General features: G+C 43.5%; 1 protein-coding gene across 1 annotated transcript in view; it reads left to right on the top strand.

Annotated features, from left to right (window-relative positions):
- Nek11 (NIMA related kinase 11) overlaps nt 1-24,790 on the top strand; it is a 233,237-nt gene that overhangs the window by 96,557 nt on the left and 111,890 nt on the right. Inside the window, exons 13-14 of the mRNA XM_032910420.1 lie at nt 346-453; nt 3,245-3,359. Of these exons, the coding sequence (XP_032766311.1) occupies nt 346-453; nt 3,245-3,359 (223 nt within the window). The remainder of the gene's footprint in view (nt 1-345; nt 454-3,244; nt 3,360-24,790) is intronic.

Here is a 24,790-nt window from a genome sequence, read left to right as displayed (position 1 = left end):
AGACATCCATTGGTCGCCCTTTCCTTTCTGCCAGAGGTCAGGTTGTCTTCAGCAAAGCCTCCTGAGCTCTCAGGTCCACGTCCAGCTGGCTGTCCTGTCAATTATGTGACTTACAGGACGCTTCTCAGGCTTCAGAGTATCCTGTGGGTGTTGGTTCTGAATCTGTTGGTCTAGGGTAGGGCCTGGGCTTAATCAGATTTCAGATAAGCTCTTTTGCTTCTGGTACAGAAGGATTACACCCTATTATCTGAGGGCAGAAAGAGGGGTTCCTGAACGTGACCATCCCCCTTTAGATGAAGGAACTGAAAAAGTCACCAGTGAGCAGATCTCTTATCTCTTTAGAAGGGAAAATCTCATTTAGTGGGAATGGAAAGAAAGGAGGTGCAACCTGAGGGATGGCTTTCTTGTTCACCCCAGGAGGACTGCGGAGAAAGACAAGCAGGCGGGGAAGAGGCAGGTTGAATCATACTCACAGACACAAGAGGGAGATGGGTTTAATGATATTCACAGAACAATGCAAGAGGCCTGAAGGGTTTTCATCATCTCGGGAAAGGCATTGTTGAACTGAAAAAGATGAAATAAAATATGACAGAGGCTGAATTAATCAGTTGCAAGAAGCTGAAGGAAGATGTAATAAAGGGAAAATGCAGCTGTCTTTGGCTGCATTTCCTCACCCCATCTTCTCCGCATTCTGATGGCTTCATTTCTTGCCCATCTCACTGAGGCTCTGCCCTCAATTCCTTCTTCCTTCCTCTCATACCTGGCTGGAACAAACTCCTGTGTGGTTCATTGTGGGGAGTCTGTTGTAGGTATGTGGATGTCGATGTATGACCTTGCATATAAAGACCAAAGGTGAGCAGTGGGGTCCTTCTCTGTTCCTCTTTGCCTTATTCTGAGAGGTAATGTCTCCCATTTAACTGAGAGCTCATTGATTACGCTAATGCAGCTGGCCAGCAAGCCCCAGGGATTTTCTTGTTTTCTACCTCTCCACATCTGTCTTTTACAACATAGATGCTGGGCATCTGAGTACAGGTCCTTAGGCTCATACAGCAAGCACTTTACCAACTGAGCTCTGACTCCAGAACCCTCTTCAAATATTTCAGAAGCAGCTGTAGAGGGGAGTTTTGGGAGTGAGGGGGTCCATATGTTATGGAAAATTCTCTGAGGCATTTAGGAGAGTGGCTTGGTTTGTTTTCAGACTTTAACTGACAACGTCTTTATTCTGTCAGGCGTTTTCTGCTTGGCTGCATCTGCGTTTTGAAGTCTTGAAGCACAGTTGAGAGTGGAGTCATGTTTGACTCCATTTCTTAAGAGGATAGTAGTTTTAAAAATCTACAGTTTACAAGGCAAGCCCTGGCTGCCTTTTTTCCAATGGCGTCCTCAGTTGTACATGTGCTAAATCCGGGCTTCTGGGGAAAGTACCTAGAAGACCAGAAGTCCATATGTGTCCTGGGAGCTGGCCTAAAGAGTAGATCAGTGATCCTCATCCTGAGAGAGGTAGATACAGCAATTCTGTTCTCTTCAAGAGAATCCCAGCAAGTCAGTCAACTGAATGCTTACTTTTCAAACGCCTTTTGAAGTGCATTCGGTGCTAGTAGTCCACCATCTCCCTGTTATTTCGGTTCTGCATGTGTCATAAGTGAGTCTTCGCAATCTAGATCCAACTGTACCTCCAGTAAGGAGAGCAGACTTGTTAACAACACTTCATGAGTACACAGATGCCTTGCTGTATGGGGAGGGGCATGGCTTCATTTGATTTGACTTACTTATTTAATATTATTTTGAACTTTTAATTTATTTCTTAATAAAAGGCTTTCTTGGATTAGTTCCCTCACCCCCAAAAGGGTGCTTATTAGAGAAAATAGGAAAAATTAGTACAAGATTTAGTTTGCAAACACACACATGCAGTTGTTATTATTAATAGTAGTAGTAGTAGTAGAAGAGGAAGAAGAAGAAGAAGAAGAGAAAGAAGAAGAGGAAGAAGAAGAGGAAGAGGAAGAGGAGGAGGAGGAAGAGGAAGAGGAAGATGAAGAAGAAGAAGCCAAATAATATATTAAAATTCCTACTAATATATTTGGACACTTCGTCATTTATTTATTTATTCATTCATTCAGTTAGTTAGTTTTGGTTTTGTTGAGGCAGAATCTCATATTGTGCAGGCTTTCTTCAAAAACACCATTTAGTTCCTGCCTCTACTTTCTATGGTGTCTGTGGTGTTTTGAATGGGAATGCCCCTATAGTCTCATGTATTTGAATGCTTGGTCACCAGACAGTGGAACAGTTTGGGATAGATTAGAAGGATTAGGAAATGTGGCCTTATTGGGGTAGGAGTGACCCTATTAGAAGAACTGTGTCACTGGGGATGGACTTTGAGGTTTTAAAAGTCCATGCCTGGCTAATTCTCTCTCTCTCTCTCTCTCTCTCTCTCTCTCTCTCTCTCTCTCCTCCCTCCTCCCTCCCTCCCCCGCCCTCCCTCCCCCTCTCTATCTCCTCCTCCCCCCTCTCTCCTGCCTGCAGATCAGGATGTGAATCTCTCAGCTAATGCTTCAATGCCAGGCCTGTCTGCTTGTTGCCATGATAAGACTTGCCTTGGTCATGGTGTCTCTTCACAGCAATAGAACAGTAATCGATCCAACTTCCCTGACTGAAATTGTAGGCATGTGTCACCACAGCTATGCAGTTTATATCGTGCTGGGGATTGAACACATGACTTCTTTCATGCCTGGGAAACAGTCTACCAACTAACACACATTTCCAACCTCACCTTTTAAATTTTCAAAGCTGAATTACTTCATCATTCCTTAGATATTTGTCTTTTAGAATATTCTTGAAACTTGAAATTCTTAAACTTGGAAATCCAGACAAGACTTTGAAGTCACTCAACTCAAGACATTTAGTTTTGAAATGAGACTGAGGAGGGCTGGGATGATGATAAGTTAGGTGGGATACTGTGGGCACACATTGAAGAGAGATGCTTGCTTCTAGCTGCTGATGGAACCGATACTCGACTGAGCCTTTCACATGGCTCCCTGGGTATCTTGATTGGCTCACCTAGCTATGGCCTAGAATCTGATTCCTTTAGAGGTTAAGTTCTTTGCCCAAGGTTACTGTCGCATTTTTTTATCCCAAGTTACCGACTCGAAGTTTGAGAATCTATCAAGCTTAGGAGTGAAGAGTGCTGTGTCCTTTGTGGCAGGGCTTCTTCCTTCTGCCAGCTCTCATGTTGTTAATTCTCCTCCCCAAGGAATTAGATGAACTGACTCTGGAGAGCCTGTCTCAGCCTCAGTCCCTTCCTTGCCTGAACCTCGATGAACTTGAGCCCAGTTTAGAAGGCACCATTGTTGACCTCGGACATTATGGTATGTGTTTGCGTCGCCTCTCAGCAGGCTGCTTGTCTGGGCTCTGAGTGAAGCCCTCAATGTATGTGCCTACCTACCATCACTGCTCAGGGCTGGGCTGTGATGCGAAGGGCCTTTGTCCTCTCTGTCTTCATTGCAAGAGTGAAGATGAGTTAAAAACTCACATCTGTTGAGAGATGTCTTCTGAGTATGATAAACAATATTACCATTAACTGAGTAAGAGTTCCCCAAAGCTCTTCTCCCTTCTTTCATGATTGGCTCCCCTGCCTCTCAGGTACATTTAAAGTGAAATCATAAAACAGACTTTGCTAGGTCCACTCTCCAGATGTGCAGACATCATTGCCAGAGAGCAAGAGTGTTGAGAGAGCTACCCAGCTGGAGGTGCCACAGGTCACCTACAGAGGAAGCCGTGGCTACCTGGTCTTTCTGAGCCTCCCCTACGATATCAATGAAATAGGAATAATGATTTATCTTTCCGTAGTTATCATCAAAGAAAACAGAATTGAGCGTGGAAGTTTAGTGCCTAGCATAGTAAGAGCTCAAGAAAGAAGCAATCCCAACACTGTCAGGGATGGACTTGAAAGCTCCAGTCATTTTGGTCTTGTTCCCCAGTGTTCCTAGTGCCGAGAATAACACACCAGGTATCTTAAAAATATTCAGTAATTATTTCTTGGATAAATGAATTTATTAATTAGTGAGTAAATGGAGAAGTGAATGAATGATATATTAGTTTAGATCCTTAGGAAGCAAATGTCAAGGCAAGACTAAAATGCATGACTTTTTTCTAAATACTTGCACGAAAGGACAAAGCTAGGAGAGGCTGGGAGAGCTGGTAGACCACAGTTCAAATCTTACTGCACATAAGAAGATGGGAGACTTAGTGGAAATGTGTTGTCTACTCAGGAAGTCTCCAAGTCACCTGTTGGGTGCCTGCATTCCCACTGCTACTGAATTTTAGCAGCCTTTGCCTGCAGGGGTGGTAGCCTCTGAGAGAAGACCTCATTGGCAGTAGGTCCTGGAGGTGCCGAATGTGAACCATTTTCACTGATTGAACATTAAGGAAGTGAAACTTGGCTCATGTCTTCATCTCAGCTCCCCACTCAAGGTCTTCCTGAACCGGTAGAGTTTGACTCACCTCCTTCAGCCAAACAGAGACGAGCACCTGATGCTCTTCAAGCTGCCAATTTCCAAGTTCAATGTGACACTGGAGGCCATCTTATAGTAGGATGATGACAAGGGCATGTTGATGTCAGATGGATTTACGTTCGTTTCTTTTTACTATATTATTATTTCCGTTTGAGGAGAAGTGGAAGGGATCAGCTGTCTGAGGGTTTTTCTTTCCTGGAGTAGGAAGCTGAGAAAGTTAAGTCTTGTGTAGCAACTGATGTAGGTAAAGCTATGCTGGAGGGCACACATGGGAGGGAGAGCCGGTCCTTCGAAAAGGAGCCCAGGATAGGATAATAAACTGTCATCTGAGCTAGAGAAGTGGGAGTCTGTTCTGCTTCAAAGAGGAAAAGAAATCATTAAATGTGTTCCGAGAAGAGAAACCAAAGACACAAAGGCATGTGCTCAAGGATCACCCAACTTCTTTCTAGAGTAACCTCTCCTCGGCATCTCCCAGGCTGCGGTCCACTTGCAAGAAACAGTCAAGTGTGGTGAGTGAACGCGACCTTGTAAGGCAGCGCCTTTGCTGTGGGCTCTGTGCTAAGGCTAAACTCTAACCACAGAGTAGCTAAGTCCACAGCCAGCTCTGACCACAGAGCCTCTGTTCCAGGAGCGGGGAGCTCCTACCTTCCTTCCCCCCCAGGTTGGTTTGTTCACTGCATTGAACAATATGCTGATTATCTGCTCCATTGCAGGTGGGCAACCCTACTCCCCAAAGCTCCTCCTTCATGCTTTTCTCCATCATAAGCCATACAATCCAAAATAGAACGAGTGCTCAGTAGCGTGAGTGGATCAGATATCTTATAAAACATTAACAGTTCCATTCTTTTTCTGTAAGTTTGTAGTTTTATAATTATCTTCTCTCGAATATTAAATTGAAAACAAAAACATAGATATATGTAATGTTTGGGATTGGCAGTCCATTAGTGTGGTAAGCGACTGAGATCACTGGCGAGCATTTTTGGGTAACTGAAATTCTGAGGTGGGGCACTTTACATTGCTGATGAACCGTGAAGTAGGCACTCGGTGTTGTTTGATTTTTGTTTGGAATTCAGCGCCACACTCTCAGCACCTGGAGGAACCATTGTTCATTACTACCTAGCACGCACATGGAAATTATGCAGTCATGCTTTTAAAGCCCTACCCCAATCATTTAATTCGTTTTTGATAATGAACTGGAAAATTCCTCTGGGAAGTGAGGAGTTAGCTGTAGAGGAGGAAGACAGGGTAAGATATTAGTTACATTTGATATGCATTTATTAGGATGGAGCTGATTTAATCTACCTAGTCGTGGACTACCATCATAATCAAACGAGAAGAGCCAGCCGGAATGTTAAGGCTTCATCCCTATTTAATTCCTTATTTGTGGTACTGATGAGTTCTTGAACGTTATTTTTTTTTTTTTTTTACTTTTTGCGATTACAATTACATTTCTCTCATTTCTTCCCTTCAAACACACACACACACACACACACACACACACACACACACACACACACACACACACGTAACTTATGTAACAACTATTAAAGAAAAAGAGGCCATGAGTTTGAAAGAGAACAAGGGAATAGTGTGTGTGTGTGTGTGTGTGTGTGTGTGTGTGTGTTCCTAAATAAACAGATATGACTTCTCAGTCTGTACAATGTTACTTCTATGTTTCCGGGTGACCATTTGATCTCAGATGACCAGTTGTATGCTCTACCCTGGAGAAGACTATTTCTCACGCTTGGCATTCCTTGGCTGCCTGTAGGTTTTTGTCCAGGCTTGAGGCCTCAGTCCCATGAGCTTTCCTCCTTCCATACCTTCTAGAAATGTTAGAAGCTACATGCCTGGAGTCTTATCAATATGGCTGCCTAAGCATGACTTGTATGCCACAATACAAATGTGCCCATTAATCTGTGCCAGGTTCTTCCCTGTATCCCAGCCTTGTTTTTCTGCCATGCAGCTGAATTTCAGAGAAAATTCATGATCATGGATTCACCTGTGATTGTGTACTCCTTAAGCCAGTGATTCTCAGCCTGTGGGTTGAGATCCCTTGACAAATCATAACAGTAGCAAAATTATAGTTATGAGGTAGCAGTGGAAATAATTTTGTTTGGGGTGTCACTACACTATGAACTGTATTAAGGAATCACAGCATTGGAAAGGTTGAGAACCACAGCCGCAAGCCAACCTTTGAGGTCCAGAGGCTGTCCGTCCGCAGTCTAAGCAAATGCAGCCTGTTCGTCTCCTTTCCGGTCACTCCTTCAGCAAGTCCTAAACCTTCTCTCAGTTTGGGACGAAACTCTGACCTTGTGGGGATCTACTCTCTGTGGGAAATCTTCATAGCCTCTCCTCCTTTGCAGAGGCTTGAATATCAAACACTCCTTTGGGATACACAGGTATTTGGATAATTGGTCTCCAGCTGGTAGCTGGCGGTACCATTTTGGAAGGTCGTGGAGCCCGTGGGAGGCAGAAGCCTGTTGGAGAAAGTGTGTCACTGGGGACAGGCAGGCTTTCTGGCCCGGCTTCACTTCTCCCTGACTACAGATACAGTGTGACCAGCCCTTGGGTTCCTGCTGCCTAGCTTCCCTGCCATGCAGTCTTTACAATGACTTTAAATGACGTTTGCACGCTCGTGGGAGGCATCACAAGACTGAAGTCTAAAGAGCACTGTATTTGTGAGTCGTACCAGGACACACAGATGTGTGGACTAGAACAGTCCGTTCTAAAGATGGTACTGAGATGCACATAGGTGGGTGCGCGGTTGCAGAAGCAGGCGGAGTAAGGCTTTTTTGTAGAGTTTGTCTGTTCAGGACCGTTATAGCCTCAGTTATAGCCTCTAGTGTTCAAGGCCATTTTCAGCCATGCATGGAAGGCAGGCCAAGTGGCCCTTCCAGTGGTTATCATGCCTCATGTGATCTCGACCTGATAGCATCAGATGCATTTGGTATCCTTTGAGATAGGACATCTTTAATTCCTTCATGGGCTTCTTTATCATCTCTTTCTCTTAAATATCCAAGTAGAAACCAGGTGATTTGAACTTCCGCACAATGTTTTCAGCATTTTATTTTTTTTAAAAGATACCCTCTAATGACTCAGCAGTTCCACTGTTATTGCCAGAGAGAAATGAAAACAGACCTCCAAGAGGACGGAATGCAAATACCCTTAGACTTCCTCATAAGTGTTAGAAATACAAGTCCAGCATCTGTCAGCATGGGCGATCTCCTCGGAAAGGAAAAGTAACTTCTCCCCAAACAGGAAATGTGCACAAATATAAAAAAACAATATTTTAAACAAAGACACTTCACACTAGTGAGTTTAGAATGAAAGGCTATTTCACCGAAGCTCAATCCTCAAAGAAACAAATCTCCAATGAAAAGGTTCCAATTTGGTGCAATACAAAAATTATAATTTCAATCCAGGCCATCCAGGAAGACCAGGTTGACCCCTGGGGTGTCCAAAGAAAATGGAAATTTAAGTGAAACAGAGAAATCTATTTAGATTACAAAAGGAAAGCCTGTTGGCACTTGGACTTGGGTTCCTGGAAGAAGAGCTTGGCTACTCTGGCAGGCAAGGGGTAACTTTCCTTTCATGAAGCTAGCGGGGTGCTAGTGAGAATTCCACTAACAAGTTGGTAAGACAGGCGGACAGGCTGAACTCCAAAGGCAGGCCCTGGAAAAATTGCTTACAGCATGAAAGTTTCCCGGGGCCTCCCAGCTGTTGGACGGAATGCAGCAGTGTTTCCACAGTAGACTCCAGTTCCGATGGAGATCTAGAAGCAGCAGACATCACTGATGATAGGAAAGGAGTCTATTGGCCCGAGTACTGGTGTTAGAAACAGGAAATGGCGTTAAAAGGACACCAAAGAACCTTTTATGGTAACAGAAACATATTCTTAGGCAAAAACCCACCAGGCTTTATACTTTACATGAGTGTGCTTTGTTACTGATAAGATGCTTCTCAGTAGGATTGACTAATAGATGGAGAAAGAGTTGCATAGAAAAACAGAGGAAAAGAGAAATCGTGTTAATTCCAGTGTCTGCTGAGTGCAGAGTCGAGGGTCTTAGAGGAAAACGGCTACTTAGACAGAAGGTAGCGATCCCTTGATGCTTCTGCCTTTAGTCTCTGTTGGTGGAGGGTTTGTATTGGAGTTACAGTCAGCCCTGTAGGCAGACGTAAAAGGATCTGGTGTCACCAAGCAGCCCAGGCATGTTGGATAGTTTTATGTCAACCTGACACAAGCTGAAGTTTCCTGAGAGGAGGGAGCTTCAGTTTGAGAAAAATGCCTCCTCAGATCCAGCTGCAGGCGAGCCTGGAAGGCATCTCTTGTTTGGGATTCATGGAGGACAGCCCAGCACATCTTGGGTAGCGCCGTCCCTGGGCTGGTGGTCCTGCGATAATTAAGAAAGCTGTCTGACCTTGCTGTTTTAAGACATTTATAAGATCTGAAGGATTCATAAAGATGTAGAACAGGCTGTGTAGTTAATGACTTTTCCATGTCTGAGTCTACACTGCCTAGTGTGTTAAAAATTAAAATATACTTCGATTCATAATTAAGCCTGAAAACATGGATTGACTTCCTGCACTAAAAACAACTATCAGGATTATTTAGTAACAATGGCCATCCTTTTGGTTTCTAAAAGATACAGTGATGACCTAAATTTTCCTTAGTTTACAAATGCAGTAATAGCAATTCAGATACGCTTTTAAAGTGGGACACTTGGATTGAGCTCCAAGATTCACACTGAAGTGAGACCTAAAACTCCACTCTCTGTACACACGGGTGATGGTTACTTTGTTTTACAGCAACATAGTGAGTTAGAATAATGGAATGAGAACACTCATGGAACTTGGTTACTTAAAGAGAATGCCTGGACTTATACAGACACCTAAAACTATGGACTAATAAACTGTATTCAGTGTTGGGGATAATGTTTATAACCTAATATGTGAAAATTTCTTGGGAAATTCCTGGTGTAAACTAAGCATTAACATTGTTTAGACCTAAGTAGAAATTGTGATATATCTAGTTCTATCTATAATCAAATTAATGTTACAGTAATGTTACAAATATTAAAATTTCTTTACAGGTCATTGCCAGGCATCTTATAAAGTAGTATTAGCAAGGAAAAAAAGAACATGGTAACTTTAGTTTACCCACTTAGTAATATCAAACACAAAACGGCCACAGTACTCAAACTGGTAATAGTAGCTATTTGACAGTAAGTGCACACTGCCTAAATATGTTAGAGCATAAAAAAAGTACCCTGTCATCCAGCAATTAGTTATCCCTGGTTTATTTTTAAGAGAGAGAGGACTACCCCTGTACCCTTTTGAATTTGTAAGTGGAAAATGTGTTTTTATCCAACATCTCAAATAGATTTTAAATGGACCATGCTATAATAATGTACTTGATAGCACTACGCAGTCTGTACAAAGAAAAACAAGCCAGAAATTTAGGGGACAAGAGAGGCTTCCTTGGTGTGCTTTTACACTGAGTTGTGCTCTAAAACATGGAGATAAAGTTTAGCATAGCTGTATGCTCTCTCTGTGGACATAAAACTGCTGGTATATGAGAGAGAGAGAGAGAGAGAGAGAGAGAGAGAGAGAGAGAGAGAGAGAGAGAGAGAGAGAGAGAGAGAGAGAGAGAAGGTGGAGAGGGAGAGAGAGAGGATAAAAGGATCAAAGAAAAGAAACAAAACCAGGCTGAGCGAGCCATGAGGAGCAAGCAAGCCAGTAAGCAGCACCCCTCCATGTCCTCTGCAGCAGCTTCTGCTCCAGGACCCTGCCCTGTTTGCATTCCTATCCTGATTTTTTTGATGATGAACAGTGATAAGGAAGTGTAATCCCAATAAACCCTTTCCTCCACACGTTGTTTTTGGTTGTAGTGCTTGATCACAGCACTAGAAACCCTCAGACACAAGGCATAATAGAAAGAGAGAGAGAAAGAAAAGATAGCCCAGCCCAGGGTGTGGTGGAGCAGGTCTGTAACCTCAGCAGACCGGTGTAGGTAGGGGATCAGGAGTTGAAAGTCAGTCTGGAGTATGTATTGAGTTCGAGGGTAGACTGAGCTCCAAAAGTTAAAAAAAAAAAGAAAAGAATAGAAAAAAGAGAGAAGATGGCAAACCCTGCCCATGATAGAGAAGCCAGTGAGACGTTGGCTCCGAAAAGAATACCACACTGGGGTCTTCATCATTATTTAAACCTGTGCTCTCCTCAAGCATGACTAAAGGACATTGATAGTAGTTTTATTAATATTTATCCCTTATTTCATTGAGTTATGTGTATGTTTTATTATAGCATTTCTTTCTACTGTAATAATTGATTCCCAGGAATAAAGGCCCCTACAGTCATTCACAGAATCTAATATTGAATTTTTAAAAACATGCGGATTCTCCACCCTGAAGCATATTTAATAACTTAGAGTGTTCCTTCTGCATGATCTAACTAGAATTTAAACATTATATCCAATTTGAAAAATTAAAGTGAGTACAGACTGGCACTTCCCTAGCCAGCCAGGCTGATGTGACATCCTACGAAGGAGACACAGAAACAGGACATTAGAGTCCCAGAATGTTAGCACTCAGAGGAGAGCAGCACCTGCGGATCTCTGAAAGTAAGTTTCTCAGCTGAGAGGGCTGTGATCCTCCCCTTAGCAAAACAAGAGTGAAACATAGTCATTAAACTAAGGGAGAAGAGAAGAGAACACACTGAAGTTACCTTGCCTGGCCCATCATGGTTCAAGTCTGGAATGAACCAGTTAAACAGAAAATTAAACCACATCCATTGCAGCTTTTAAGGTTGGGCGGGGCTTATCTTTGCTGGGAGAATCTCATGCAGCATTCCTTACAGCGGTCTGCCTGGACAGCAATCTTCTCCTTCAGTGGACGCGTCCGCTCCCTGCTGCACAGTCCACATTTGTGCTCTGGGTTCAGTAGTTCCTACCTGGAAAATACATCATGATGCCAGGCAGGTTCCTGGGTTACCATGGGACTCAGAAAAGAGACCTGTGTTTGGGTCTTGACTTTCCTGTGTGCCAGCATTCTGATTTGGAATAAGACAGTTACCCTGATTGTAGGAGGAACAATGTGGTCCCCTCTGCAAAAACACTGGGGGCCTCCCAGCTGCAAAAGGCATCTCCTGTAGGAGGACCTAATGAAGAACTGCCCGAGAGACCAAGGATTGCTGACAGCAGACAGTGCCAGCCAATTGGGAACTGTTGTTTGGAAGAGATGCTTTCTTGGGACCAATGGGGTGTGGGTGGAGGGTATTAACGAAGCTTGGAGCAGCGTGTACAGCATTTCTCACCTGCTCTCGGAGTCTGTACTGTTGGTCCTACACCAACTCACCTTCAACCTCCAAGGGCAAGTAGGGCACAGGCAGCAAAATGATCTGATGATCATTTTAAAAGTTTTTTTTAAAAATATATATAATTGACATGGGATTGGTGATACCAACCTCATAAGTGCTGTGAGTTTTTCAGGAGACAGGGTGCTGTGACTGGCACCGGCAGCACCTGGCTTTGGTGAGCAGGGGCTGCTTTCACCCCCCCTCTTGAATCTCATCCTTTAGTACTGGCTCAGAATCATTCTTCGTGCTTTAGCCTGTTCTGATGCCTACCACGGGGACTCCTCGACTGCTTCCCAGGACTTGGTCTCCTAAGAACTTGCTTTCTTCTGCTGCTTCAGAGTCCCACGAGTCTGTCCCCAAGTCATACCCTAACTTGACTTCTAATGCTGAGACATCTTTGCTAATAAGCCTTTGGAAAAATCACTTCTTAAAGATGTACATTTAATTATATTTAATTAAAATTTTATATTAAATGTTCTTTATTCTTGTTCATGACACATGCACATAATGAAATAGGATCATATCTACCCCCACGGCCCTTCATCTCCTTTAGGTCTAATTAGTACTTCCCATATGTGTATTAGCACGGGCCATCCACTAGAGCATGTGAGGCACACCGGTGGCCACACGTTTACATCAACTGCCATCGATTTTCAGTTGCTTCTCAGCAAGGGGTGGGGTGTGGCTGGGTAGCACCCCCTCATCTATGATAGAATTTTGGCTGACTTGGTCTTGTGCAAGTAACCACAGCGTTGTGAGTTCAGGAGTGTGACAGTCCTGTTCTGTCCCGTGGTTTACATATCATAGCTCCCCTCACTACCGCACAGCTGTTCCCCTTCCATGACGGTCCCAGAGCCTTGGTGTGGGAGCAGTGAGAAGGATGTGTTCAACCAGCTATGCATCTCAGCATTGACTGCTGCCCACTCCAAAATGAAGCTCCCCTGGCCAGTGTTGAGAGAAGCCATCTATGGCTATGAATATAGATGTCTAAGAGGCAAGCAGACAGCAAGAACATTTAGCAAAATAATAAGCTCAGTTCCTACCTAGGACCTATAGCCTCCCCAACCGTGGGCTTTTGCCCAGGATTCAAATGCTGGACATGAAATTCCCTCCTATGGAGTAGGCCTCAGATCCAGCCAGAAGCCTGGATATTGTTCATGTAGTGTCTCTGGCTGAAGAACTGACTCCTATCTCTTTCAACGTTCCCAGTGAGCAACATGTGAACAAATGGACCAAAGCCTGTGGGTCAGTGGACCATGCCAGCAACTTGGTAAGGTGGAGCGGTCTGAGATCCTGGTACCCAGGTACTCTCTGAGATGTTAGTGCCTCCCTGCTCCCTACTGGATTCCTGGCCAAGAACATATGTCCACACTCCCCACATTGGTCATGTAGCTCAAAACATAGGTCTCCATGCTAAAGAGATATCTAGAGGCCCTGAGGATTTAGCCAATAAGCTTCCCTTCCTGGACATTCCTTCCTGAAAAAGGTATTTAATTTCTGGTCCACCCTGAGGAGTTGGTAGGCATCCATTTTCCGTGATGAACAATCAATGAACAGTGTGGATGAACATGGACTGTCTCTTTCTTCGAGAACCACAGTGGGGAGCCACAGTCTGTCTCCTATAGAAGTCCTCTCTGCATTTCCAAACAACTGCAGCTAAGCTAAGGACAATAACACATGATCTAAGCTGGAGTTCCCCATTTCCCCATGCCCTGGGCTAGTGGCCATCCTCAGCCTGCAGCCCCCCAACTCCACTCCTAGCTCCTCGAGGCTCAGCCGCACCTGAATGACCAGGATTTTGGGGGCACCCAGTCACACCTCTTTGCTGGCCCCTGGACCTTCAATACTTCATTGAGACTCCTCTGTGCTGCGCCCATCTTAGGCTGCACTCTCCCACCCCGAGTGGTGTCTCAGTGCTACAGCAGCACAGGGAGAGGCAGTCAAACACGCCCAGCGTTTTACCTCCCCAGGGCATGTTCCCTCCAACGGCAGCAGGGCAGAGCATGGACCCACAAAAAATAAATAAAATAAAACTTGTCCTGGTGACTTGCTACACAGAGGTAGGGAGAGTGGATGCTCAATCAGTCCAGTAGAAGTGCTCTCAGAAACTGAGCTGCGTGACTCTTATGACAAGGACATAATGTTTGTGAGTGAGTGAGGAGTTTGGCTAGTTGAGTCTCATGACATTTCAGAGTGGAAACACGATATTGTCTCAAATGTACTTCATTATATAGTGTGGGAACAGAATTTTAAATTGGTTATCAAATTTGCAATGAATATTGATTACCCTCAGACATTTATCTGTTTAATTTTTATTGCTAATACTTTGATGTTTGTGTATAATATTCTTATTAGAAAATGGGGGTGAGATTTGCATTTTTGGTTCCTCCATGTGTTATGTAGCTGTTTCCTCTGGATCGGACATTCCCTCCTGGAGTGGGAAGGGGTATGTTAAGGAGGTTCATGAAACTCAGGAGACACTGGAGGCCTCTCCCCAAGGTTCTAAGAGCAGCAAACAACTGCTAGGGTGTAGGATCCTGTTCAGTGGTGTAACTGCCAGCTGTGCAGACAACTCAGTGATGTAGACTTATACGTTGTCACCACATTTCAGTGGTGAAAAAAGATACCAGTGTCACCCATGCTCCCGTATGCCTCCTCAGCAAAACTCACTGGGTTACTCACCCAGACGAGGCTGGAGTTTTGTTGGTCCATTATTGCCTTCTCTAGTTGGGGTAAATAGACATTTCTTCATGGATTCAGAGAAAAAAGTATTACAGCATTGTGGTTAGACCTAATTATAGTATAATCAACCAAACTCACATATGCTAGGGTTGTATAAGGCCAGTTGTTCAGGCATTCAGAGTGATCTTATTATGAAGTAAAATGGACCGACTTCTCTATGTAACTGGAACTCACAAGTCTAGCATGTCGTTCTAGTCTTTTAAATGGTCTTAGTAAGCCTAAAGCCAAAAACATTCCACTATATGTGACATTTAATAAAGTTCTTACATTTCTTAATTCAGTTCTTGATGTGTAGAATATTCTATTTTGTGTCCATAAAGAGCTTTGCCAAAACTGCTGGTGGATACAGTTATAATTGTAAGGGAAGTGTTTATAACCTAGCTTACTCTCCATTTTCATCAACTAAACACACCATTAGGATAGGCAATGGAGAGGGAACCAAAGAAGCCCACACTCCTGTCCTTGTGTCTGTAAACATTAAGTTATAGGACAAAGCCTGTGAATTAAGGCTGTAAATGGAGCTGGGGTTTCCAGTCAGCTCAGTTCAAGGTGGGAGACTCTTCTGATTCTTAGAGTAGTATCTGTGTCATCCCAAAAGTCCTTAGCCAGAAAAGGGGAGCTGAAGGGATGGCTCAGTAGGTGTTCTACCAGAGAACCAGGGTTTGATTCCCAGCACCCACCTCATGGCCCACGGCCTCTGTGATTCCAGCTCCAGGGGATCCAACACCCTGTTTTGGCCTTTGCAGGCATTGTACTCATGTTCATACTCATCAAGTTGAGAGAGGAAGGCAAAGTGAGGAAAATCAGAGAGGTAGTGTGGGAGGGGTGTGGGGGGACATAGCCACCATTGCTGCTTTTGAAGAGGCAAGAAGAGGCAGTAAGTTGGGGGAGGTGACATCTTGAAAGAGGAAAATGGCAAGAAAAAGGACTCCTATGTGGAGCCTCCAGCGAGGAAGCATCTTCACCCAGAGATCCACGTCAGATTCGTGGTCTGTACAGCTGGGAGGCTGGAATGATCGTTTTGTATTATTCTGTAAGTCAGTAAGACTAACACACATAGAGAACTAATATAGCAGTATAGAATATACTGCTCCATCCAAATAGCCATTTCTCATATTCTCTCTCTCCCCCCTCTCCCCCCCTCTTTCTCTACCCCCCTCTGTGAAGTGATATATTTTGCTTGCTTTTAGGTCAGACATTAATTTACATGATTCTAATAGGCATTCAAAAATTTTGCCTTCCAACCCATATAAAGTGATTTTTTAAAAAAAAGTCAGTTGAGGGTCCATCACACCACATAGTAATTGTTGTAGGTAGGAATGCTTCCTTTATTGATCACCTGTCAAGCTCATGGTTCTTGGAAGTAAAACAACAGTCTTTACAAAAGGACAATGAAGTTTTTACAAAAGGGAAACAAAATGCTTTGGCAAGGCACTGTAGGAGCAGCATCTAATGAGTTTGTCACACAGGACTGACATCACTTTCCACCAACTTCTTTTATTTCTTAACGAAAATAACTCTCAAAACATAAAACTTGGAAGCCTTCAGAGGATCTTAAATAATTGTCGAGTGTCGTAGGAGCAGTCTGTGTGTGAACACACCATGGGCTTGAGTTATTCTAAAGTCTGTCAGGTTTCCCCTGTGAACTGCAGGGAAGTATGGCTGTGACATTGCCAGCATCGGCAGCTCGCCCGTGGCACGATCCTTGAGCTTGCAGGATTCGGCCTTCAGAACCCCATCTTGTTCTAGGTACTGGGGTCTGCATGTGGCAATAGGCTCAGATCATAATGTGAACGACCTTCTCCAGCACTGTGGTAGCTTCCTTCTTTCCTTCCTGCTAACCCCATTTGGCTCATCAGTATTGCTTTCTCCCATCTGTTCCTTCCAACTTTTAGGGAGGATTATTACTCTTAAAGATTGGCCAGCAAAGCAAATATTTCAGATGAGTTTAAGATGCCTACCATCTTGATTTATATTTTCTGCTTGGATGTTCAGGGTTGCAGCGATCAAAATGGTCTTCCCCTTATTTGTACCCCAAATAAATTTTCTCCTGTTAGTTTATGGAAAAGAAACAAAGTCAACCCCTGTGCCAGCTGCATTCAACACGATCCGTTTTTCTTGTTCCAAATAGCATAGAATCCCCACCCTCTGCCCTCAGCCTCCCCACGGCTTCATTTTCAGATACAATTTGACAACTTATGCAAGCAGATGCTTATGAACATATGGTCTTTAAATACTTTACATAGTATTTAGCATCCTTTTTATTTCTGAGATTACAGTTTTGGGTAAGAGCAACCTTTGTGCGTTCACAGCACTAAATGAGAAAATGTAGAGGCATCCTTGACAGGACTAAACATTGCTTTTAAATGCTTTATTTGGCTGGGAGTGGTGACACTCAGCTAAAATCTCAGCACCTTGGGGGTGAAGCAGGAGGATCGGGAGTTCAAGGCCAGTCTGGGATACATAGGGAGACACTGTCTGGAATGGAAGGAGGGCGGGAAGGACAGAGGGATGGAGGCAACAGAGGGAGGGAGAAAATAAAGGGAGGGAGGAAGGCCCCGTTAATTCTGTATGTAACGAGGAAAATAAGCCAACATCTAGCGTGCTGGCTTACATGCCACACTTTCCCTATCGCTGAGAACTTTATTATCCCTTGAACTGCCCTGACGTCATTGCATGCTCCACACTCCTACAGCCACTGTGTTCTGAGTTCAGACTTCCATTAGCAAGCGGCCATGGTAAAGTCATGTGTCTGCCGCTGTATTAGCGCTATCTGATGACTTTCGTGCTGGCAGTATCTGCTGGTTTTATTTCTCAGGGGCGGTGCTCCTGAGCAGGGCTTAGAGACAGGAGCCTGGCATAGCATTGCAGCTGACAGCTGTCCGCTAGTCCTTTGCTGCTGATGTGTAACCTCGGGAAGAGCATTGCTGGCATCCTGAGAGCTTGTTAGAAATGGAGACTCTTGACTGAGTGGAGCAGAAGATGTGTTTAAAACAGCCAGTGATTTGTGTTCATATTAAAGGATTTGAAAAGCACTGAGCTAGACTCTAAACCCTGCTATGGTGTCTGTCTTGTTCGCCATACTCCCTTCCCCATGACTAGCTTTGTGGTGATTCTTGCTTAGTATTTATTGAATAAAAAGCTAAACCTGGGTTCTACAAAGAGTACTACTTTTTGTTATAAATTGTGTGTCAGCATGCCTTTCTTGTAAGGATTAATTTGTTGAGACAAACATTTAGACAAGTTGGTAGAATGTGTGTGCTCAGCATTCTCCTAAAATAATTTCTCTCTTTTCTTGAGGAAGATCATTATCTAATTTACATATAAGTCTAAGGTATATACCAGAAAGGTGGAAAGTAATGAGTGTCTGAGACATGGGGAATGACCCCTTGTGCATCTTTCTGAGTTCCTGGTCAGTGCTTCTCTCCTTACAGAAACATCCACACCCAAATAACACCTTACAGACCAGCAACAGCATACATGGTGCTTTTGTCAGAAAGGACCACACCCAACTTTCCTAGAAGTGGCCACATCACAGAGTCATCCTCCCTGATGTATTTTTAAGTGTATTTGCCTCCAAGAATTAAAAACACCAAAGAGGTTTGGGGGATGGTGTGTGTGAATCAGTGGAATTCCTGATAAGTAACACTTTCCATGTCAGGATATATGCAAATAGGGCTTGGTGAAGTATTCACTGTTTTAAAGTAATAGACTTATGAGTACCCGCTCTGAAAATACTTCTTAGTGTGATTTTGTGGGCATGTAAGACAGAGTTAGAAGCCAAGAGAGGCACTGAGAGCATTGTCAGCTGTTAGAAAAATTGTAGCATCTGTGGTATGCAGACTTTGAAGCTGACCTAACACTGAGTGGTGAGTGGAAAGAGAGGTGGGCTGCAAAGAGTCACAGGCTACCCTGGAACTCCCTGCCAGCCTCAGCCATCTGCTGCCCAGCGATTCCCATAAAATAATGCTCCAGGGGCTGAAATTTCTGTGGCCTGGTCTCCAATAGAAGTTCAGCTGCTCAATTGGTTTTCCATACACTGCAGTGGAATATCTGGGCTTTCTACATGTCTTGAGATAACTAGCAAACTGTAGGAAGGACATCTGGGAGACATCTGCAGACGATGCAGTAGCCCACTGGATTATTTCTTGTGCTTGAGATGAATAGGGTGGTGATTTGCTAAAACCTCCAGTTTAGGCCAGTTCAGTTCTTTGTTCCAAATTACCTTCAATATGTTCAAAGAAAAATTGCTAAGATCTAGAACATTAACAGATTTCATAAATCACCCCTGAAACCAAAAGCCATTAATATCTTAATTAAGAGGTTGGAAGCCAGAAATTTTTTCTCATTTTATCTTTGTCATTATTGTTCAGTTTTACTACTTTACAAGGTGTGTAGAACATAGGTAAAATGTTTTCAAGGCTACATGCTTTCATCTACTTAGTGGAAATAATAACCCAAATTGTAGGGGACTAAGGACGATGTCAAGCGTAGCACAGAGCTCGAGTTGGAGAGAGCACCCGGTCATCTTCCATGAGAGAAGTGCAATCAGTGTCAAGGCAAGATACAGTACTTTCTCAAGTTCACACACAGCTTTTGAAATTAACAGTTAAATTACCCAGAAAACTGATTATAATTTATTAGGGTCTTCACTATGTGAGTTAAGTATAATCTGTAATGAAAGCATTTTATTTTTTCACTTCCGAAAGATACAAACTCACTCAGCCTGGTTAGTTCCGCTTGTCAAATTGTGGCTGTAATGATGTCCGTTTGGGCCAATTAGTTTAGCACCAAGAAAAATGTTTTTCTTTGTCAGGACCTTAGACAGCACCCAGGATTCCTGCCAGCCCCCGGCAGGTGTGTAGGGCAGAGCTGGCCACATGGCGATCCAAGGCAGGAAAACCTATCTACAGGAGTGTGCTCCTGCTCTCAGTCAGCAGTGCCCTTGTTATGCCCAGTGCGAAACTTGGAACAGAGCTCTTTGAAGGAAGTGCCTTTGCCAGCCATCTGGAGTCCATATCCTGGCAGATAAAAGTTCAGCTACAGTCTCTAAATGCATAATAAATGCAAATGTCCTCTGTGCTAAGGAGTCTAATAAGAGCAAGAATGTACGCCGGTTTTCCCACTGGAGTCTCATTTGGGATTTAGGGCAAATCCGTCAGATTAAAATGCAGAGCTCGGTAGGATCTTTGCAATGGAAATATTCAGCCAATTCATGCAGTTGTTATGGTGGAACTCTCTGCTGTGGGTTTATAATGAAATTGAGTGATTTGCCTGATACCTTGATAAGCATTCTCCAACTCAGTGGCCATGTGCACAAGTGACCTCCTGCCTCTAGGCAGGCTTCTCTGAGTCACTTCCATTTTTTTTCTCCTTTACTTAGAGTATGAAGAGACTTCATCAATCTCCTTCACCACAGTGTAGATTTTTAAGATAAGGAACGATGGGATTTTTGCTCTCTTTGGGAATGTACCTGGTGTTTGAATATTCTAGAGATGATTTATATGCATAGCTTTTGCATTTGATTCATATCACAAATCTATCAAGATAGACAAGTCACATGCTACAGATGAAAGTCACATGCCCTAGATGAAAACTTGTTCAAAATGATACTTTGTGTAATTGTGTATCACAGGGTTATACAGTATATATTATTTAGATACTTTATAATGTATATGGAAATTTATTTTCTTAATATAATTTTATTCTTTGAGCATTCAGTGTATTTTGATCAAATTCATCTTACATTCCCTATCAGTACTCCTCTCGAATTTCCCTACATTCTTCTCCCAACTTCATGTCCTCTTTTAAAAAAAAAAACTGAGTCGATTAAGCACTGTCTATGTGCATATGGATATTGGGCGACCCACTGGAGCAAGGTCATTGTACCAGAGACCGCACCCCTAAAGAGAATTGGCTTCCCCCATCTACCAACCATCAACTGTCAGGAGCTCCTCAGTTAGGGGCGGGAGCGCCTGTGCTCTCCATCCATATGGGGATGTTGACTAGACATAAGAGTAGCTGTAGCCAGCTCTAGATTATTCCAACCATAACAACAGAATCCCCGCTCCCTAAGTGGGGAGGAGGCAGAAATGTGGTGAGAATGCTGGTGTTGCTTGTAGTGTGGATTGCCCCATGGAGTAGGTTAAGCCCGTGACATTGGCCATCGAGATGGAAGGCATGAAATGACTTCTCAAAGTGAATTCAGGCTAAGTGTAGCACTCTGCGTTAAGGCCTGACACTCAGCCTTGTCTGTGCCCCAAAGTAAAACAATCATAACCACCTGAGTTTGGTCCCTGGGTGACTCTCTCTCTCTCTCTCTCTCTCTCTCTCTCTCTCTCTCTCTCTCTCTCTCTCTGTGTGTGTGTGTGTCCGTGTGTGTGTGTGTGTGTGTGTGTGTGTGTGTGTTGGGTACAGTCTTTCTAACTGGATTACTTACCTCAACCTCTAGTGGAGATTTATACAATCACCACGGCGTCTTGTCATCTTAGACTCTTGCCTTAGAAGATCTTGATCAAAGGTTCTCAGCTATCCTGAGCATCAGAATCTCCTTGAAGGTTGCTGAAGCACATTGATTGGCTGCTGGCATATGGATGCTGGCGGGTCTTGTGGATACTTTCCAACCTTGTGGTAAGTGATATCCCATGACTATCTTGAAATCAGCCATGGTATGACAGAGGCCACCTGCCAGAGTTTCTCTCCCATGAGGAACGGGTCACTCAGTGTTTAGCAGCATGCCCCTGGCAGAGAGCCTCACCACCTAGACCTTCTAATCAGTAGGTCTAGATAGAGCCCTGAAATTTCCATATCTAGTGCACTAATAGTTTCTCTACCGCCTTAATTTCTTCTGATGATGATAAAGTCATCAGACAAGAGCAACTTAAGGGAGAAATGGTTCATTTTGTCCTGCAGCTCAAGGGTTCAGCCCATCACTGTGCAAAAGTCAAGGCGTCAGGAGCTTGAGGCAGCTTGTCATGTCTCATCCACAGTCTGGAACAGAGAGTGGTGGATGTTGCTTCTCAGCTCCTTTCTCCTGTTTGCACAGTTCAGGACCAGTCCCAGATGCTGCCTACAGTGAGCAGGACTTCCCGTCTCAATTCACTTGTTCAAGATAATCCCCATAGGCACACCCAGAGACCTGCCTCACAAGTGACTTTACATTTCATCAAGTTGACAGTTGGGATAAATCATCACGCCAGGGCATGCTATTGATGCAGACAGAGAGAGTGTACACTAGAAGAGATTTGTCTAGAACAGTCCTGTATAACTCAGTAGCCACTATCTACAGGTGACTTAAGACTTCCAATTAATAGTTCTTATTCTCTGCATGACCGGCTGTTGGTCTCTGTGTTAACTGCAATCTACTACAAAAAGGAACTTCTCAGATTAGGGTTGAGAGCTGCACTTTTTCACTTTGAAATTTTACACTTTCCAAAAAAAAGAAAAGAAAAGAAAAGAAAAAGGAACAGCATGTTTCTGTATGCCTCCAGTTTCCTCTTGTGTTAGCCCTACCCGACATAATACAATATCAAAACCCAGAAAAGTAACACCAGAATAATGCAGCTCAAGTACAATGGTAGTTAGGTCTTATGCCACCCTCCCATCCATGGTCTGGTCTGCTGTTCTAAGGTCTAGCTGAGGAGGTTTCGTTGTTTTTAGCTGTATCTCCCTGCTCCCTTCTAACCCTTCCCTCATTGTCTTCAGTGACCTTGACATTTTAGTCTGACCTCATTGTGTATTTTGTAGACTGTCTGTATGGCATTTGGTCATAATTAGACTGAGGCTATGTCTTCTGGCCAAGATGGTCATGTGTCTGACATGGTGTCCTTCTGAGTACCATGTGAGCACACTTGATGTCCATGGACTTGTTTGCTACTGGTGCTAACCTGGATCTCTTGAACAAGGCGATGCCCATTGTCCCTGGCTATTGAATGATCTCTAGTTAGTATTTTTCAAGCGTTTTGGTCCCAGGACACCTTTATACTCTTGAAAAACCATTCAGAGCACAACAGAGCTTCTCCTTCTCTTAAAAAAAACCCTGATGTAGATATGTGCTGTGTCAGATAGGGAAAAACCTCAAAAAACAAAACAAAAATGTAGGACTCATTCAGGCTAAGAAGATGGCTTAGTTGGTTAATTGCTTGCATCAGACCCGAGTTCAGATCTCCAGCATCTGAGTACAATACTGGGCATGGTGTCGGGCATCTGTAACTCAGTACTGAGACAGTCAGAGGGCGTGGACAGGGAGAATGGAGCAGGAAGAGCCCCTGACCTTGCTAACTGTGACCTTTGAGGTTCAGTAAGAGACTGTTTCAGAATATAAAGAGTGATTGAGAAAGACACCCAATAAATACCTATAGCCTCCATGAGCCTGCACACACACATGTACATGTGCAACACTCATGACCACACACACTCGTGCACTACACATGTACATATGCAACACTTACTTCTCCCACACGCACCACACACACACACAGTCATTTAAAGTAAGAGCAATATACCTAGCTCATGTCAACAAAGATGGCATATTTCCCATTAAAATGAACTGTTTTCCAAAATTAAAAGTGAGTTGAGAATCGATATTCTATACATTTGCAGATTTTCATAGCTCCTCTAGTAGAAGGCAGCTGTTTTGTGTTTGGGTCTTTGTTATATTACATGCTGTATAATCTCTTGGAAGCTCCACTCACCCCAGAAAGTCAAAAAGGGAAAATGCTATGAAATATTAAAGGTTTGGACTCCTTGCTCGAAGCAGCCCAGGAACTCCCAGGGGTTCCTGGACCACTCTTTTGAGAACTGCCATTCTAGGCACAAAGAAGAAACACTAAAAAGAGGAGGTATTAAATATTCCAGGAGATCATGAATAATTTCTCTAGTCATTCTGCTCTGTTAAACAATTCTTAATAATCCAGAGAAGGATAATGGGGCAGTAGGAGCCCATTTTGTGGCCAGGGTGCTCCACAGTAAAAGCTCTTCTTATTTAAATTTCATAGGTATGAAGTCATTAATAAGCAGAATTAATGTTGCTGATATTACTGTAATGGCCATAAGAATGTGCAGTCTTACTGCGAGGGTGCACTTTATGCTCTCATCGACAACACTGTATGTGCTAAGTAGGTAGCTGAGAGATTGAAATTAAAATTGCTTGAGGGGGTCCCCTACAGGGATGCTTATGTGGTGAAATAGTTCTCTGACTTATCTATCCCTCCCAAAGACTTTGGGAGCTTCTAAATCAACTACCCAAATACTGGACTCCAGCATCTGCTGGGCACAGCACTTTCTCATCATTGAAGACCCCCTGGAAGATGCAAATGATCAGATAATGTGTTCTGTATCACTCTTCACAAGTAAACAACCCTTGACGAGACGAGTGCAGCCCATATATTATAACAGGTTCACTTTCAGCATTTATCATTGTGGAAACGGACCCTTCACATGACGGGAGAGATGGTGGTGATGCTGACACGTGTCCCTGGTGGGATTTCAGAATGCATCTTTAGATACATTGTTGTATGTCAGCATTGATGAATTGAACACGCAACTCTCTCCATTTCGGCTTATCCAGTAATAGTCTTAAATGAATGCATTCCTGTTTTGTTTGATTCTCTCTGGGGAAGATACGAAATTACTTTTAGCTGAATGGGGTATGAAAAATTAGCTGCATTTGGGAAAATGCATTTAATATGCAGATGGGATAAACACAATTCTACTTGGGTGCACAATAAAACACCAGTGATCTGAAATTTATGTATCTTGCTGTTTATCTCGTCTCTTCCATTCTGTATGTGTTAGCTCCCAGAGTCTCCCAGGGCTTCGTTGCTGGAACCTGGCTAATCCAGACCCTGGGTTCTAAATTGGCTCACACCTTACCACACTGTCACTAAAATTCCTCTTCCTCATTATTCCTAATAGTTATTTCCTTATATGTGTATTACGATTTGTTTACCTGCTTGTATTTGCTGTGCTTGGGATTGAACTCAGGGCCTCAAGCATGCCAGGCCAACCCTGAACTCACATCTGGTCCCATTTTCTTTTACCTTATTTTCATTATTTTAATGTCATTTGTGTTAAGTCTTATATATTTACCTTTGTGAGTGACAGCATTGCATGTATGTCTATGTATGTACGTGTGCCTGCGGTGTCATTCCTCAGGACAAGATCTCTCACCAGCCTCCAGGGTCTGGATCTCT

Source organism: Rattus rattus, chromosome 8, assembly GCF_011064425.1.
Source record: "Rattus rattus isolate New Zealand chromosome 8, Rrattus_CSIRO_v1, whole genome shotgun sequence".
In the NCBI taxonomy this organism is placed as follows: Eukaryota; Metazoa; Chordata; class Mammalia; order Rodentia; family Muridae; genus Rattus; species Rattus rattus.
The sequence above is the reverse complement of the archived record's forward strand: the minus strand, read 5'-3'. Positions and strand labels throughout refer to the sequence as shown.